This window comes from Carettochelys insculpta, chromosome 3, assembly GCF_033958435.1.
Source record: "Carettochelys insculpta isolate YL-2023 chromosome 3, ASM3395843v1, whole genome shotgun sequence".
NCBI classification, from domain to species: domain Eukaryota; kingdom Metazoa; phylum Chordata; order Testudines; family Carettochelyidae; genus Carettochelys; species Carettochelys insculpta.
Window position 1 is genome coordinate 31,649,080 of NC_134139.1, and position 14,338 is coordinate 31,663,417.

The 14,338-nt window shown below is 42.8% G+C and overlaps 1 protein-coding gene across 1 annotated transcript in view; it reads left to right on the forward strand.

The window, feature by feature from the left end:
- KCNH1 (potassium voltage-gated channel subfamily H member 1) overlaps positions 1 to 14,338 on the forward strand; it is a 290,356-nt gene that overhangs the window by 53,087 nt on the left and 222,931 nt on the right. Inside the window, exon 6 of the mRNA XM_074988513.1 lies at positions 5,830 to 6,222. Within this exon, the coding sequence (XP_074844614.1) occupies positions 5,830 to 6,222 (393 nt within the window). The remainder of the gene's footprint in view (positions 1 to 5,829; positions 6,223 to 14,338) is intronic.

Genomic DNA, 14,338 nt, shown 5'->3' on the forward strand with positions numbered 1-14,338 from the left:
GTGACCTATTGAAAAAAGGCTGAAAGAATTGGGCTTGTTTAGTTTGGAAAAGAGAAAGTTGAGGGGGACATGATAGCGGTTTTCAAACATCTAAAAGGGTGTCATAAGGAGGAGGGAGAAAACTTGTTCTTGGCCTCTGAGAATAGAACAAGAGGCAATGGACTTAAACTGCAGCAAGGGAGGTTTGGGTTGGACATTAGGAAAAAGTTCCTAACTGTCAGGGTGGTCAAACAGTGGAATAAATTACCAAGGGAGGTTGTGGAATCTCCATCGCTGGAGATATTTAAGAACAGGTTAGACAGATGTCTATCAGGGATGGTTTAGACAGTACTTGGTCCTGCCATGAAGGCAGAAGGCTGGACTCGAGGGCCTCTCAAGGTCCCCTCCAGTCCTGGTATTCTATGATTCTCATACTAAGGGCAAGTTTATTTTTACTTTCCAGGGATTTTTGCTTTTGAGATTCATGTATTTGTTTCCAAATTTAAAATCTGGTTGTCAGGAGGTTTGTCAGATTTCCTGCTTGCGGCTATATTAAAGTAACAAGGTCAGTAAAAATTAATGTAGATATATGCCAAAAATGACAACCCTAGTCTCCAAGGACTTTTTGATGGCATAAGTAGTATGGCCCAAGAAGCACCCTTGTGTCACATGGCAAAGAACCATCTGGCATATGTACCAGTGAGTTTCAGCTGGTCTAACCCAGACAGTGTACCCCAACTCATTTCCATGATTTATTTGAGATATAGATTAACATTCATGAGCTGGTGACACTCATGATTAATGCCATTGTGAAATGTATGTGTAGACACTAGAGTTGGAATTATGGCTATTCACTGTGTTTTCAAGTCTCTGGTCAAACAAAGGGAGAGTATCCATTTTTTCCCAGGCAGGAAGAAGACAGCTACTTACCTGTCTTTAATCATAGGAGAATTAAAATAGTGGAAGCCCAATTTACACATGAATCAGGAGAGAGGGAAACCCACAGGAAGGAATGACATCATCCTGAGCCTGCGGACAAAAAAGTGAGTTTAGGATGATATAAGGAGTGAGAAGAAGCCAGTTTGACAATCAGTGCTGGACAGACACCAAAGGCCACAGCTCTTGTAGGATGAGCAACATGGGTCCTTTGGCCAGGAGTGTTGAAGCTTGTGGGAACAGAATGTAGGGAAGAAACCTCTTAGGCAAAGCCCTTTCACCTAGGAAGGCAAAGGAAACCAGCACTTTGTTCTTCTGTGGAAGGCCCTGACAGAGAGACAGTCAGTCCTGGTTGGAAATAAAGATTGGCAAGAAATCTACTATGAACCAAGGCTGTCACCTGTCAAATTTACATTTTAGACTTCTAGATGTCTTTACTTTTGTTTTTAACTGTGTCTACTTTTATCTTTTACTTGGTATCACTTAATCCATACTCTTCTGTTTATAAAATTGTTATTTTTACTAGAAACCAATTCAGTGTTTGAAACAAAGGGTGTGTTTTACCCCCGTTAAATGAATAAGATGTGATGTATTGACTCCAACAGGGCTGCAAACTTGCTATCTTCTGTGAAAGCACAGTGGTAGGGGCTGTGCATTGCAGAGGAGCATCTCTGAGGAGCCTGGAAGCTGGTGTTCACTGATGATTACGCCCCCCCCACCCCCGACAACATCTGGACTAGGAGATCCTTGAGGAGTTTGTCTATGAGGAAGATGGATTGGTGTGGGTGTGGCAGGGAAGTGAGAGACAATATAGTCATCAGCAAAACTCATTCTTGTTTAAGCGGTGACAGCACGCAGTGACTCACAGCTTTAGGAATCCTCAGCAGTTTTGTTGCAGGAAACAATTGTGGTTTTGCCCTGCATTTAAAAAGATGGTAAACATGTTTTAACTAAGGCTGGTACCATTAAGTATAGGAAGTAAAATCTACTTAACTGACCTGCAGAATGTTACTGTTCTATACAAGCAATTGGCAGAGATGGTATATGCATGATGACCAATTATTAATGGATGGGTAATCTGGACAAGTTACCTTGTCTATCAGACTTAGGACTCTATCTTACCATTGCTACTTGTGCAGAACTCCCACTGAAGCCAATAGTTGGCTTCATCCACAGCGCTTCCAAAGTGTGCATCCATAGCTGTGTTCCAAAGGGGAAGGCCCGAGGTATTTGCAGTGCTGCCTCTTTGGCACAGGTTTTGTCAGAGGAAGACACCTCATCATTGTGGCTGAAGTGCTCTGAGTCCTGCTGGCAAAGCTGTCCGTGGGATGTCCTGAATAAGCTCATCTGTGGGCACCTGCCCAAACTGCTGCTTCACCCCATACCTTGGACTTTGTGGGGGGAGAAGGGTGGGAATGGTCAGCTGCAGCCTCCTGACAGAGAGGGATTCTTGCCACCTTGCCTCACCTCAAGCTTCTCCAACTGCCTGAGGGCAGATTTCTTGTCACATGGGGCCTTCAGTGACTGAGGTCCAGGACCGGCAGGATATAGCTCCAAGGAGGCTTTGTGATAGGTGGATCAAATCCTAGCCTGGAGTGCTCTAAAAAGCTTCTAATTACCACCTCACACACTGACCCTCTCCATGGCTGTTGATGTTGCTCTGTTTGATCTTGGGCTGTCAGTTTCGAATCTGTCTATGGCTCAGATCAACCCATGCTGCCTCCTCCTGGAGAAGCTGGACTTTTATAATCCACAGGCCTGATTTTTCCACAGCCTTGCACCTGGTGTGGTCATTTTCCTCAGTGCAAAAAGAGAGTGAAATGCTAACATGGGGTGCGGTGCAGTTTTCCACTCCTTCCACACAGGTATAAATGACCATAAATGGTGCAGAACAACAAAGAATCAGGCCTTAGGCTGCTTATACAAATGGAATCTCAGAGCTGATTGCTTTCCTTCCCTCACCCCGCCCTTTGGTGTAATCTATTGGAAATAGCCATCAGTTCACAAATGATAACTTTAAAAGGCTCAGCAAAGGCTGCAAATAAGTCTGCATATAAATGATATTAAACAAGCTGATGTGTGGATAACTCCTGCTCAGGCATATTGTCTGATCTCCTCCTACAGACAGCAGCAATGTTAATTTCTTTCCCCTCATTCCTGTTGCTCTGGACCATTTTTCAAAGCAGATTAATGGGCATGCTTACCAGTAAACAGGAGGAAGGAATGCAAGATCCAAAATACTTTCCTAGACTTCTCTTGTTTGCACTGACTCACCTTCATCTGGCAATGGCTTTGTCTTCCTCTTAATATTCACCTATCGCTGAGCCAAGGCAAGGCTTTTCATCTGAGAAAAATAGGAGGGGCCTGATTCTGGTCTCACTCTGGTTTTGTGCCTGCGTGTACACACATTGACTCAAATGGAGTCACTCTTGATTTACACCAGTGTGAGAGGAGCATCAGCCCAGTACCTTCTAGACTTGATTTTATTCGGTCAGTTCAGTATGTAACAGGTAACCCTAAGAAAGATAGTGGAGTTACACAGGGGCAAAACCTATCCAAAGTCCCATTATTGAAAATGACTTGACTTGCAGCTGAGCATATGCTCAATGGGCTTTAAGCATATGCTGAAAGTTAAGTCTTTGCTTTAATGCTGTGCTGAGTCAGGGCTTATAGGAGGTCATACTCAGATCCCACGCCTTCAGGTGTTCAGAACTCCTGATGTCTGTATTGTTTTAATGGAAAGTGAAAGTTAAATCCGTTATAATTTATTGGGCTAATGGGACAATTTTGTGGTGTTTGAAGGCAAAGTGAACTTTACTCTTATACCCCACAAAGTAGCACAGCAAATGGCAATTAATTCATGCTACTCAGTACAGAATTAAATCAACAGTCTTGAGAGACAGTGTAGTCTAGTGGCTGTAGTACTGGGCTGGGAATAAGGAGGCTCGGAACTATTCCTTGTGTATGCAACTCCTTGCCTCTGCTCTTCCTTTCCCAGCTTTTATCTGTCTTATCTGTTTAGACTCTAATTCTTCAGGGAAGAATGCGTTTTTTGCAGTGTGTTTTCAGAGCCACGTGCAATGGGGCCTTATAATGGGGCTGCCTGCCCCCTTAGGTACCTGTAAAGTGCAGCAGGGAGTGAGCCCACCAGCCAGGGTACAAATGTCTGTCTAGCTGGGCAGGGAGCTCTCCCCCAGCTGCGAGGGAGGTGGGCCCGACAGACTCGTTGGGCTCTGGACAAGGTGGGTGGGGCAGCTCTGCAGAGCCTCCAGTGAAGGGGGCAGGGCTGGGGGCAGCCAGACCTCAATTTTGCCTGGAGTACACCCCACTGGCTCCCACATCCAACAGCTAGCCTTGAGAGCTGGCCAGAGCATGCTGCATGGTGCTCTGGAGGCAATAGAAAGGGCCTGGCTCCAGCACTGGGGTCCTTTTGTGGCAGAGGTGACAGGAGAGCCCTTTTGAATTGCCAGGCCCTGGGGCAACTATGACCTATTTTCCTCCCCCTCGGCACACACACACACACAGGGGCCTGCATGCAGCAGCAGTACAGACTCAGGGCTTGTCTACACAGGCATTATTTTTGCAGAAACAGTCTTTTGTCTGGAAAAAACCCTTGTGCCCACACTGCAAAGCTTGTGATTCTGCAATAACAGGGCATTTAATGCAAAATAGTAACTCCACCAAAACAAAATGCTGCCCCCCCCACCCTCAATTTTGAAATTGACAATTCAGTGTATGCTAAGCAGAGGTAATTATGACTTAATTGGCCTCCAGGAAGGCATCCCATCATTGCTGTTATTTTGAAATTGGGCTCTCTTGTGTGAACACTCGATTTTGAAATGCTCTGGCAGTGTGAATGCTCTTTTCAGAGAACTTATTTTGATGTTCTAAAGTCAAAATAAGTTATTGATGAGAAACCCTGCAGTGTAGACAAAGCCATAGTCTGCGGGCTCTAGGGGATTAGGTTAGCCAGCCCTGTTCCATTAGGCTTGCTTCTGCCTCCTAGCCCCTGAGCCCTGGACCTGTTGGTGTCAGGTGACATTGAAATACCTGGGCCTTGTGGAAAAGCTGAGGAAAATGAAAAAGAGAAAAGTGAGTTTGTGGGAAGACCCATAGGAAACAAGTTGAGCTCTTGTGGGAAGGTCTAAAAGGACTCCAGGGAAGTAGTTAGCATTGTATGGGTAGCTCCCAGTGGTGGTGAGACTGCGAAGGGAGTACAGGGAATCATGCTCCACACCAGAGCATGGAGACTCAAAGGGAGCCAAGATAGTGCTCAGAAGAAGAACCAAGGTGGGGCAAAAGTACTTCTGGATTGTTCAAACTGAAATTTGAATGTGACCTTGCTGGAGGACTGAACCACGTGGGTTCCCTGTGGGAGAGACAAAACCTTGGTTATGGGAAAATGACACAGAGTGCCAGCAGAAGTCACACTTGGCCAGCAGAGTTGTTATGGGGCAGCTGTGCCATGCAACAGACATTGTTGTAGGTTTGGCATCAAATGGCTACTGGAATGCAAATGGGAAACTACAACACTATAAAAAGTAGTAGAGAAAGGGTGTAAAAGTAACTGGTTTATATAAAAGGCTTCTGTTTTACTTGTGTAACCTACATGCCCAGGTGTGGTTCACTGTCCCAGATACTGGCACCTAGGCCACTTATGCAGAGAGAAAGAATGAGTCTCCTCTGCAACCTTAGCTGGGAGGCAGCTGGTTTTTAGCTCAAACTGTGGAGGCCCAGGTACTAAGCTCCAGAGGTCCCAGCTTCAAGTCTGCCTCTGGGTGGTTACACTTGCAACTCTAGTGTTAAAAGGAGCCATGTCTTTTTGTAACAGGCACTATTTCTATGAAATGTTTTGCTGCACTCAATCAAAAAGTGAAAAATATTTCCTTTTTTCTGAAATATCTGTCACTCCAGGTACTTCAGCTGGGCTCTGAAATCCTTCCACAGTACAAACAAGAGGCACCAAAGACTCCACCACATATCATTCTACATTATTGTGTATTCAAGACAACCTGGGACTGGATCATCCTGATTTTAACCTTCTACACGGCTATTTTGGTCCCTTACAACGTCTCCTTTAAAACCAAACAGAACAACGTGGCTTGGCTGGTGGTAGATAGCATTGTGGATGTTATTTTTTTAGTAGACATTGTACTTAATTTCCATACCACCTTTGTCGGGCCAGCCGGAGAGGTGATCTCTGACCCAAAGCTTATCCGCATGAACTACCTGAAGACCTGGTTTGTGATTGATCTGCTTTCATGCTTGCCATATGACGTCATCAATGCCTTTGAGAATGTTGATGAGGTTAGTATATAAGCCTCATTTTCAGTGCTTAATTTTTTCTTTTAATTTTTGTCCCTCTGCCTCCTCCCTCCCCCTTAAAGAAGGAACGAATACTTGTAAATAGTCTGGTTTAGTGTCCGAGCATGTATCCCTTTAGCAGTTGTCCACAATTACTGCTGCTTATTCATAGTTAAGCAATGTAATATATATGTTCTCTTGCACATACTACCTCTATCCCAGGGCTGGGTATAAAGGTGTTGCAACCCAGGGTGAAAAATCATTTTGGTCCCTTGCCCTAAGCGGACCAGACCACTATGTATGCCAAGAAAGGGGAAGTGATGCGGTGCCCCTAGAAGTTAGTGCTCAGAGCAACAGCCCTGATTGCTGGCACTAGCTCCCTCCATTAGTGATTGAATAACATCCCTTTGGCAATTAGAGGAAAATTTACAGGGGAAAGCAAGAAGACATCCACTGTTTTTATCCACCGTCTTTAATGTGATGTAACAGCTAGAAAGGAAGAGGGCAGGCAGTATGGTTTGTCTACTGAGCTCTCTGCCAACTACTATTAGTCCATGCACCAGGGTTTGAAGGATATGGCATACCAAACATTGATCTGAAACTACTGTTCTCCAGCCTGTTTTCTTGACTTAATATCTAGGGAAAGGCCAGAAGAGGGATCCTGGCACCCTCCCTCCCTTCTCACTCAGCTTCCTTGGGGCCAGCCACAAGCCAGCAGGGAAGCGAGACCCCTTCTTGGGCTAAACCCACCAATGACTTAAAGCTACAACCTACCCCTAGTTTAACAGTTTTACTTCTTGTCATTTCGACTAGACTGCATATAAAACACTGTTCACCTTTTATATTAGATACATGTACAAACAGTTGATAAAGATTAGTTAAATAACAAATAGATCTTTTAATAAATGGTTAATTAGTATAGATGAGTTCAACAGGTTGTTTATAACCAACTCTGACACTATCTAGCAATGTGCTTATAACCAGACATAACACACAGTACTTAGAGTGGTCAGAACGGGGTTAATGGGATTCCACGACATGTTATGTGCCAGAGCCATGGCATGTCCCCTTATTTAGTGGGACTTTCTCCCCCACGTTCTGTTGTGATGCAGTTAAATAAAACAGCAAATTTACAGTCTGCAATTCCTGTGAGTAGACTTATTTTTGTTGTATTGAGGAATCTCTTTACAAAATGACTCATCTGTAGCATGTGTCTACCATCTATTAATTGTTTGTTCATCCCTTATAAACCATTTTTAAACAGAACCTCAATGTGAAACGTGACCTATCTCTGCCATGCAATCAGGACAGTCCTTAGTGTCCAGTGAAATATCAGGATAATAGCAACGTTACTTCTTGTATAATTACATCAAAAAGCTGCGAGGGGACAAAAAATCATTCATCTAATTAGATCTTTATATAATACTTGTTTTTCCCCCCTTTGACTGGAGATTGGTGGACAAACTATAGAGTGCAGTGAAGCAAATATAATGGTATGTGAGATTTAATTCCCTGAAGATAGTTTTTGTTTTCCCTATAGCCACAGACTGAAATAACAAAAATGAAATTGCCCCCAAAACCTTGTAAGCTCTGTGCTTAAAATACTCATTAATCACAAATTGTGTCAAAGGGAAGATTTATGAGCAAGATGTGGACATTTTACTATTGCAGATAATTGTGGTAGTGGTAAAGCCCTAGAAATATTGGTCATCTGGTCAGCAACTACCATCCACAGTAGAATTTATATATTTGTGTGTCATCTATAGTAGAGTTAAAAAAATAAAACCAAACAACTAGACACCTTTCTTTACATTCCTAGGACAGTAGCAAATCATCGCTGAACTGCTGGAAAAGCCCTGGATCACCTGAGCTCTGATTCTGGCAGTATGGCTTCCAGAACACACCCAGGTGTGAATGTCTTTTAGAGGTTGTCACCCTGAAATGAAAAGCCATAAATTGAACAGAGAGATGCACATAGTTACTGCAATGATTTGATGGCATCGTTATTACTGTTATACTTGGAACTTGGTTCTCCAGCATCCTAGGATAAAGCTGCCATTCAGATGGGAACAACTGCTTTCATACCCTGAGATTATCCTATGGGTCTTCAAACAACTGCTTAATCAGAAAAACACAATGTTATTCCTTAACATTCTAGGTATCAAACTCAAGCAAAGAAAAAGGGTAGTGATGCTCAGTGGTCTTAGGCACTAGATTTAGGCTCTAGTATCCTTGGAGGAGTTGGTTCAAATCCCCCTACTGCCAACTCTTTAGGCACTTTCCTCCCTCCCACTGAACTAGCCATAAATACACAGCCTCAGACAACTCAGACCTGTCTATCAGTGACTCCACTCTTAACCTCTCCTGTGCCTGCACCAGGCTCTGTTTAGGGGGGGAGGGATAGCTCAGTGGATAGAGCATTGGCCTTGTAAACCCAGACTTGAGTTTTCAGCCCTTGAGGGGGGCCTTTCAAGGGTCTAGGGGCAGGTTAGATTAAAAAAATGAGTGCAAGGGAGTGGACTCAATGACCTCTCAAGGTCCCTTCCAGTTCTATGAGATATACATATCTCCTTGTTTCAATTACAATTAGTGTGTGCACAGTGGTAAAACCACCTGTGGGTAGAGAAGTGTGACTTGTTACCCTGGTAACATGATCCTGTCATGAAATCTCATGAGAATAGTGGACTCCATTCACTATATGGTTCACTACCCCATATAACTCTCTAACAACTGAAAGTTTATAGTGGAAGTATTGAAGGGCCTTAAACTCTAGCTGTACAACCATGAACCGCTACTCAGTTATTAGCTGACATTAGCTAAGTTGAGAACCATCCATCATTCATATGCAAGGAGGTGACAGATATGCATACTGAAAAGTCACAAGGAAAGAGGTATTAACGATAAATGAACTAGGGAAAAATCTAACATTCAGGCAAAGAATACATAGCAAGGAGTTTTGATGATGAAGTGGAAAAACACAACCCAGGAATAATGGAAATAGATGAAATTACTTGGCATATTTCAAGGGAGCTTGAAAGCTACACAGTGAGTCAGGAGAGTGAAAAACTGAATCCATTACTGATTAAATGATTGCAAAATTTCTGTATAAAACAGCTGGTAGCATGTTAATTTGGCACAAAAGGTGCTTTAGTAGTAGAATTGTAAGCAAACCAGCTGCATAAGAATCACTGGAGCAACTGTGGTTGGAAACATGCATCATCCCTGACCTTGAAGAGGATAAAAATGTAGATGTTGAAAGGTATAATTTGGGCTCTGCGACAGGGTGACCTGTCCCTTTAAGGACCAGAGTCCTGGGGCCACCCAGTCCTGTTTATCAATCAGACACAGCTGAGAAGTGGGGAGGGGGAGTTATCCTTTGTGAGAAGCTGCAGGAGAGGAGTGGTGGTCTTTCTTCAGAAAACTCTTGGTAGGTGGGCAGAAAGCTCCAGCGAGAAGAGGTTGTTTTTGGTTTGAGAGTTGTTTGGTGTTTTGGACAATAATTGGAGTCTAGAGGCAAGAGCTAAAGACTGATTGGAAAGCAGCTGTGAGTGCCCTAGGCTGGCCAGGAAGGTTATCAATTTACAGGTTGAAAAAGGAGCCAGCCTGGGAAGAAAGGACTTCAAATCAGGTGAGTTATATGGAATCTTGCTAACTTTGAAACATTCCAGATGCTTTTAGAAAGATTCTTACAATGACACTTAAGTAGTGTGAAAGTTACAGGAGCATGTAAGTGGATTCCTAGTTTGTTCATCTGCTTTTCCTGTTTATTTCATTTTTGGCAAGGAAACAACAAAGCACTTTGGATGTGGGTCATATGATAGTGGTAATTAAATGAATCTTCTCAAAGACCATGTCTACTTACAGTGCTGCGTAGAGTACAGACACTGCACGGCAGGGCCAACTCATCTGGGTATAAGTAGCAATATGGATGGTGAGGTACTGCTGAGTTGAGGCACGTCAGAGCCTTAGGATATATCCTATGCTGCTGTCTACCAGTAGAGAGGTAGGCAACCCCTGCCCTCCAAAAAATGGGTGGGAGAAGGGCTCCAGTAGCTCCTTTCACTGCCATTTGTCCATACATACCATAGCCTAGGCACAGATTGCCTTTCACAGTAGGGCGTTAAACGTTATGCATGTCACTGCCATTGTAGACAAGGCGTAACTGTGTGGCTGAACAAAGCAAAAGGAAACCAATTCCTAGCTCAACTTCCATGTTGTTATACAAGAGCCACACAATGCAGTTCATTTCTTGGGTGTGCATCTTGGGAAATGGATACTGGCTGCACTAGACATGGCTGGAATCAACTGGCAGTGCAATGAAACATTTAAACTGTTATCAAGGAGGATGATGTAAGTCTATCCTGTTCTGCTGTGCTCTTAAACATTTCCTTCCTTACCCTGCTTCTCAAGCTCCTATAGCCCCCCCACCCCAACATCACTGGCGTTTTGACACCTCTCTCTCCTTTATAGTATGAACGCCAACTGAATAGCAGTGTTTGCAGTGGGGTGAATTTCACTCTTTACTGCATATTGCACTTCAAAACCTGGAAAACAGGCAGGGTCACTACCAAGGCCCTCTAAAGAGTACAAAGCAGGGACTTCTTCACCTCCCCACCTTAGAATATGCTGGGGTGTTTTTTTACCAGTCTCAATTTTGTTGGCTTTCAGATACTTTAGTGGAATCTTGATTCAAGCTCGCTCTTTCTCTTCTGACTTGCCTCTGCCAAGCCCACATTCCAAATGAGCAACAGATCTTTTGGTCTCCTGGACCTCCAGTGTAACCCAAGAGGAGTCAACAGAAATAACCCAAGATAATTCTAATGGGGAATTTTCATCAGGGTATATTAGAGGGGAATTGAGGTCTTACTTCATATTAACAAGTAAAAGTGAAAACATGGTAATTAGCTCAACTCTTACAGGCTTGAATTACATGTTAACAATGATGGCTGTATGTGAATAGGGAAATCACAGATGGTATCTGTTTTTAAAGTTCTGAGCATTAAATTGTCCAGTAAGTGGAATCCTACATTCCTCACAAACAACTAGCATATAACATGAATAAATCATGATACTGGCATCCACCCTTCCCTCTATCTCTCAGGTATGTTTCCGACAGTCAATGAATCCAATAGAACAACCAATTTACCCTCAGAACTACCATTGACGTATGTGGGGAAGTTTACAGTTTCTGGTTGCTATTGTGTTGACTGCAGCTTTAAGGTTTGGAAAAATTGTGTGTAGCAAAGTTTTGAAAGAACCTTATCAGCTGGAGCTGAAGTTACGGAGCATTCTGGTCTGGATGGAACATTACGGCAAAGATCCTCTCACAGAGCTAAGTTGACAATTTTCATTGCAGGTTCATTTTTTGACTTTTGATTTAACTGCGAACAATTTAGTTGTAGGCTCAGATTTGGGTGGCTTTTGTTCTGTGTGTTGTGGGAGGGGGGCAAGTAGCAGCAAAAAAGCAATTTACTGTGGAAAACTCAAGTTTTATAGCCAGGCTTTGTTCTGATACTCCACTGTCTGCCTGGAGAAACACCACTAGCTGGAGTTATACTGCTGTAGGTCATGGGTAACTGAGAACAGAATTTGGTCCAGGGACTATATTCTTATTGCTCAAATGACATTACTGGTGGCTGTGATCAACTGGAAATGTTCTACTTCATGACTGCATTGACTTCAATGACAAAATAACTTCTCAAAGGAATCTGTTTAGCTGGCTCCCCTCAGGAGCAACTGCTGTGTCCGTGCTTAAAAGCAGAAACAACTAATTTGTTAAAGCTGAGGCTTGAGCTTTTATTTTCATTTAGGGCTTGATCCTGCCCCCACTGAAATCAATGAATCCAGTATTAAGTAAACAAATGCCAGATGAAGAGAGAGCTTTGACAAAGATGCTATTATACAGCTCAGTCACTGGGCTAGGTTTTGCCTTCTGTTGAACTGGGGAGAAGAACATGGGGGAATTGTCTTCCCCCACCACTCTAATGAATAGAAAAAGATCTCTTCAGAGCCACAGGGGAGAATACTGGTGAAAATGCCAGTGTGTGCACTACAGCACCATGTGGATGCAGTTGGGTGGTAAGAGGACATATTTAGTTATAATTAGCAACATGCATTAGCTGGTAACAGCAAAGAATAGCCTACCCTGTGCCCCTGAGACCTGCTCTATGGACTCCTGACTGGCAAGATAACTGCATCAGCCAGCATCCCCTGCTTTCCCTTGTAGTTCTGGCCTGGGTAGGATTTATCTCCAAGTCACAGATAAGCAGGGGTGTAATTTATACATTGGGTGCCAAGGCTACTTTCTCAGATCTTGATAAAGCATGACGTGATTTATCACACTGCAGAAGAATGAGTAGCTGATGTGGGCTGCTATTCTGTCTATATAAAGCTAAAACATTAATATATCAAATTACATCTTCAGTGATAAGATGGTGATAGCCTTTGTCAGAGGAGAAGAGCTAATTGAGCTTGTTAAATTTTGCATGACTTCAGAAAACTGCTGTTCGAGTGATACTTAAACTGCTTAGAAGGGGAAATGTTCTAGGCAACTGGAATCAGTGATCCTGTTTTCTTCAGTTGAGAGTGTATTTATTGATCTGAGGCAGCAAGTCAGATGAGCAGGCAAAGTGTATTTATTTGAGTAGCTGAATGGTTGCTTTATTAGCTATTTCATATCACGGATCAGATTAGCATTTCAGATGGACTGGTACCAGATGCCAAAAGTAGTTCTAACCCTAGATATGGGTTGGACATTTTTCTTTCAGAACAGGGAAAAAGCTTCTGGAGTTAACTTGTTTTATACCACCATCCCTGCAACAAAGGCCAATGGATCCATTAATTTGAGGCTGACTTTTTGACACTGACCCTCAAATTACAATGCTTAATGAAATATTAGTTTAGTGACATACCTCATTTATTTTTGTTTTACTGTGATCAGTGTAAAACAATATGTAACTTTTCCTGGACATTTTAGCCTGTGATCAGTTTTATACCTGTCCCTGCATTTACTTCCCATGCATTTTCTGTTTTCTTGATCTCTCCTTTCCATCTCTGTATTGTGGGCATGGTGGGTGCCCCGTGTCTGTCTGGATGCTGGAAAATCAGTCTCAGAGCTCTGACCAAAACAAGCTTCATGGATCTTAGATCTCCAGCTGTTCCTGTATTGAAATCCCTCACAGTAACCAAAAGGCTTAGGCTTTAATTACAGCTTGTGAGAATAATGTTATCTCATGACTTGACTGCAAAACATTGTCATCTGTAGGAAAGGTCATGTTCAATGACTTAATTTATGACAAATCAGAAAGTGAATAATGACAAAATGAACCATTCTAATCCTGTGTTATTTAGTAAGGGCTATCATGACACTTCAGCTGTCTAAAGCTGTGCATTGGAGAAAATGAATCTAGAATCACATTCAGAATAATGGAACAAGATTGGCTTCAATAGCTGTAGCTCCAGCTATGCTATTGGGGAATTTGGCCATCTGTAATTTTGCACAAACGACTCATTTACTGTTTCTCTAGCTTTCCTCCAATCCTTATAGTGGTTTATTCTGTGACCTCCACATCTCACTCCACTGGTATTAAACCTCCTCCTTCCCATAAACCTCCCCTTAGCTCTTAAGCGTGGCAGACAGGATTTTCAGAAGTGGCGTGTTAGCCAGTTGAAAGTAAGGCGGGGGGCAGAGTCAGGCTAACAATGAAACATCTTTAAAAAATGGTGTTCTCTGTGCGTGGTTAACATGCGGTTTCCAGCCAGTGTGCCTCTAATGAGAGGGAAGCATATTCCTGCATTCTGTGCAGGAAGAAGGCTACACAACATTTTGAATAGAATTGGGTGTCTGCCATCCTTAATGTGTCCTCCAGGAGATATAAATAGAAAACTATTTCCATGCGCCCCTCAAACTACTCATCCTCCATCACGCCATGAGGGAATTATAAAGTAAGTTCACTTTAACTGAAGTGTGTTTCTTCAAAAAAAAAAAAAAAAAAAAAAGTGATTTTAAAGTTATTTACATAAAATACTATTTTCATCAACTAGAGTCATGTTCTCCAGTGATTTCAGGCCTGTGTAAGCTTAATTATGGGAGAAAAAAATCTCTCTCTCTCCCATACAA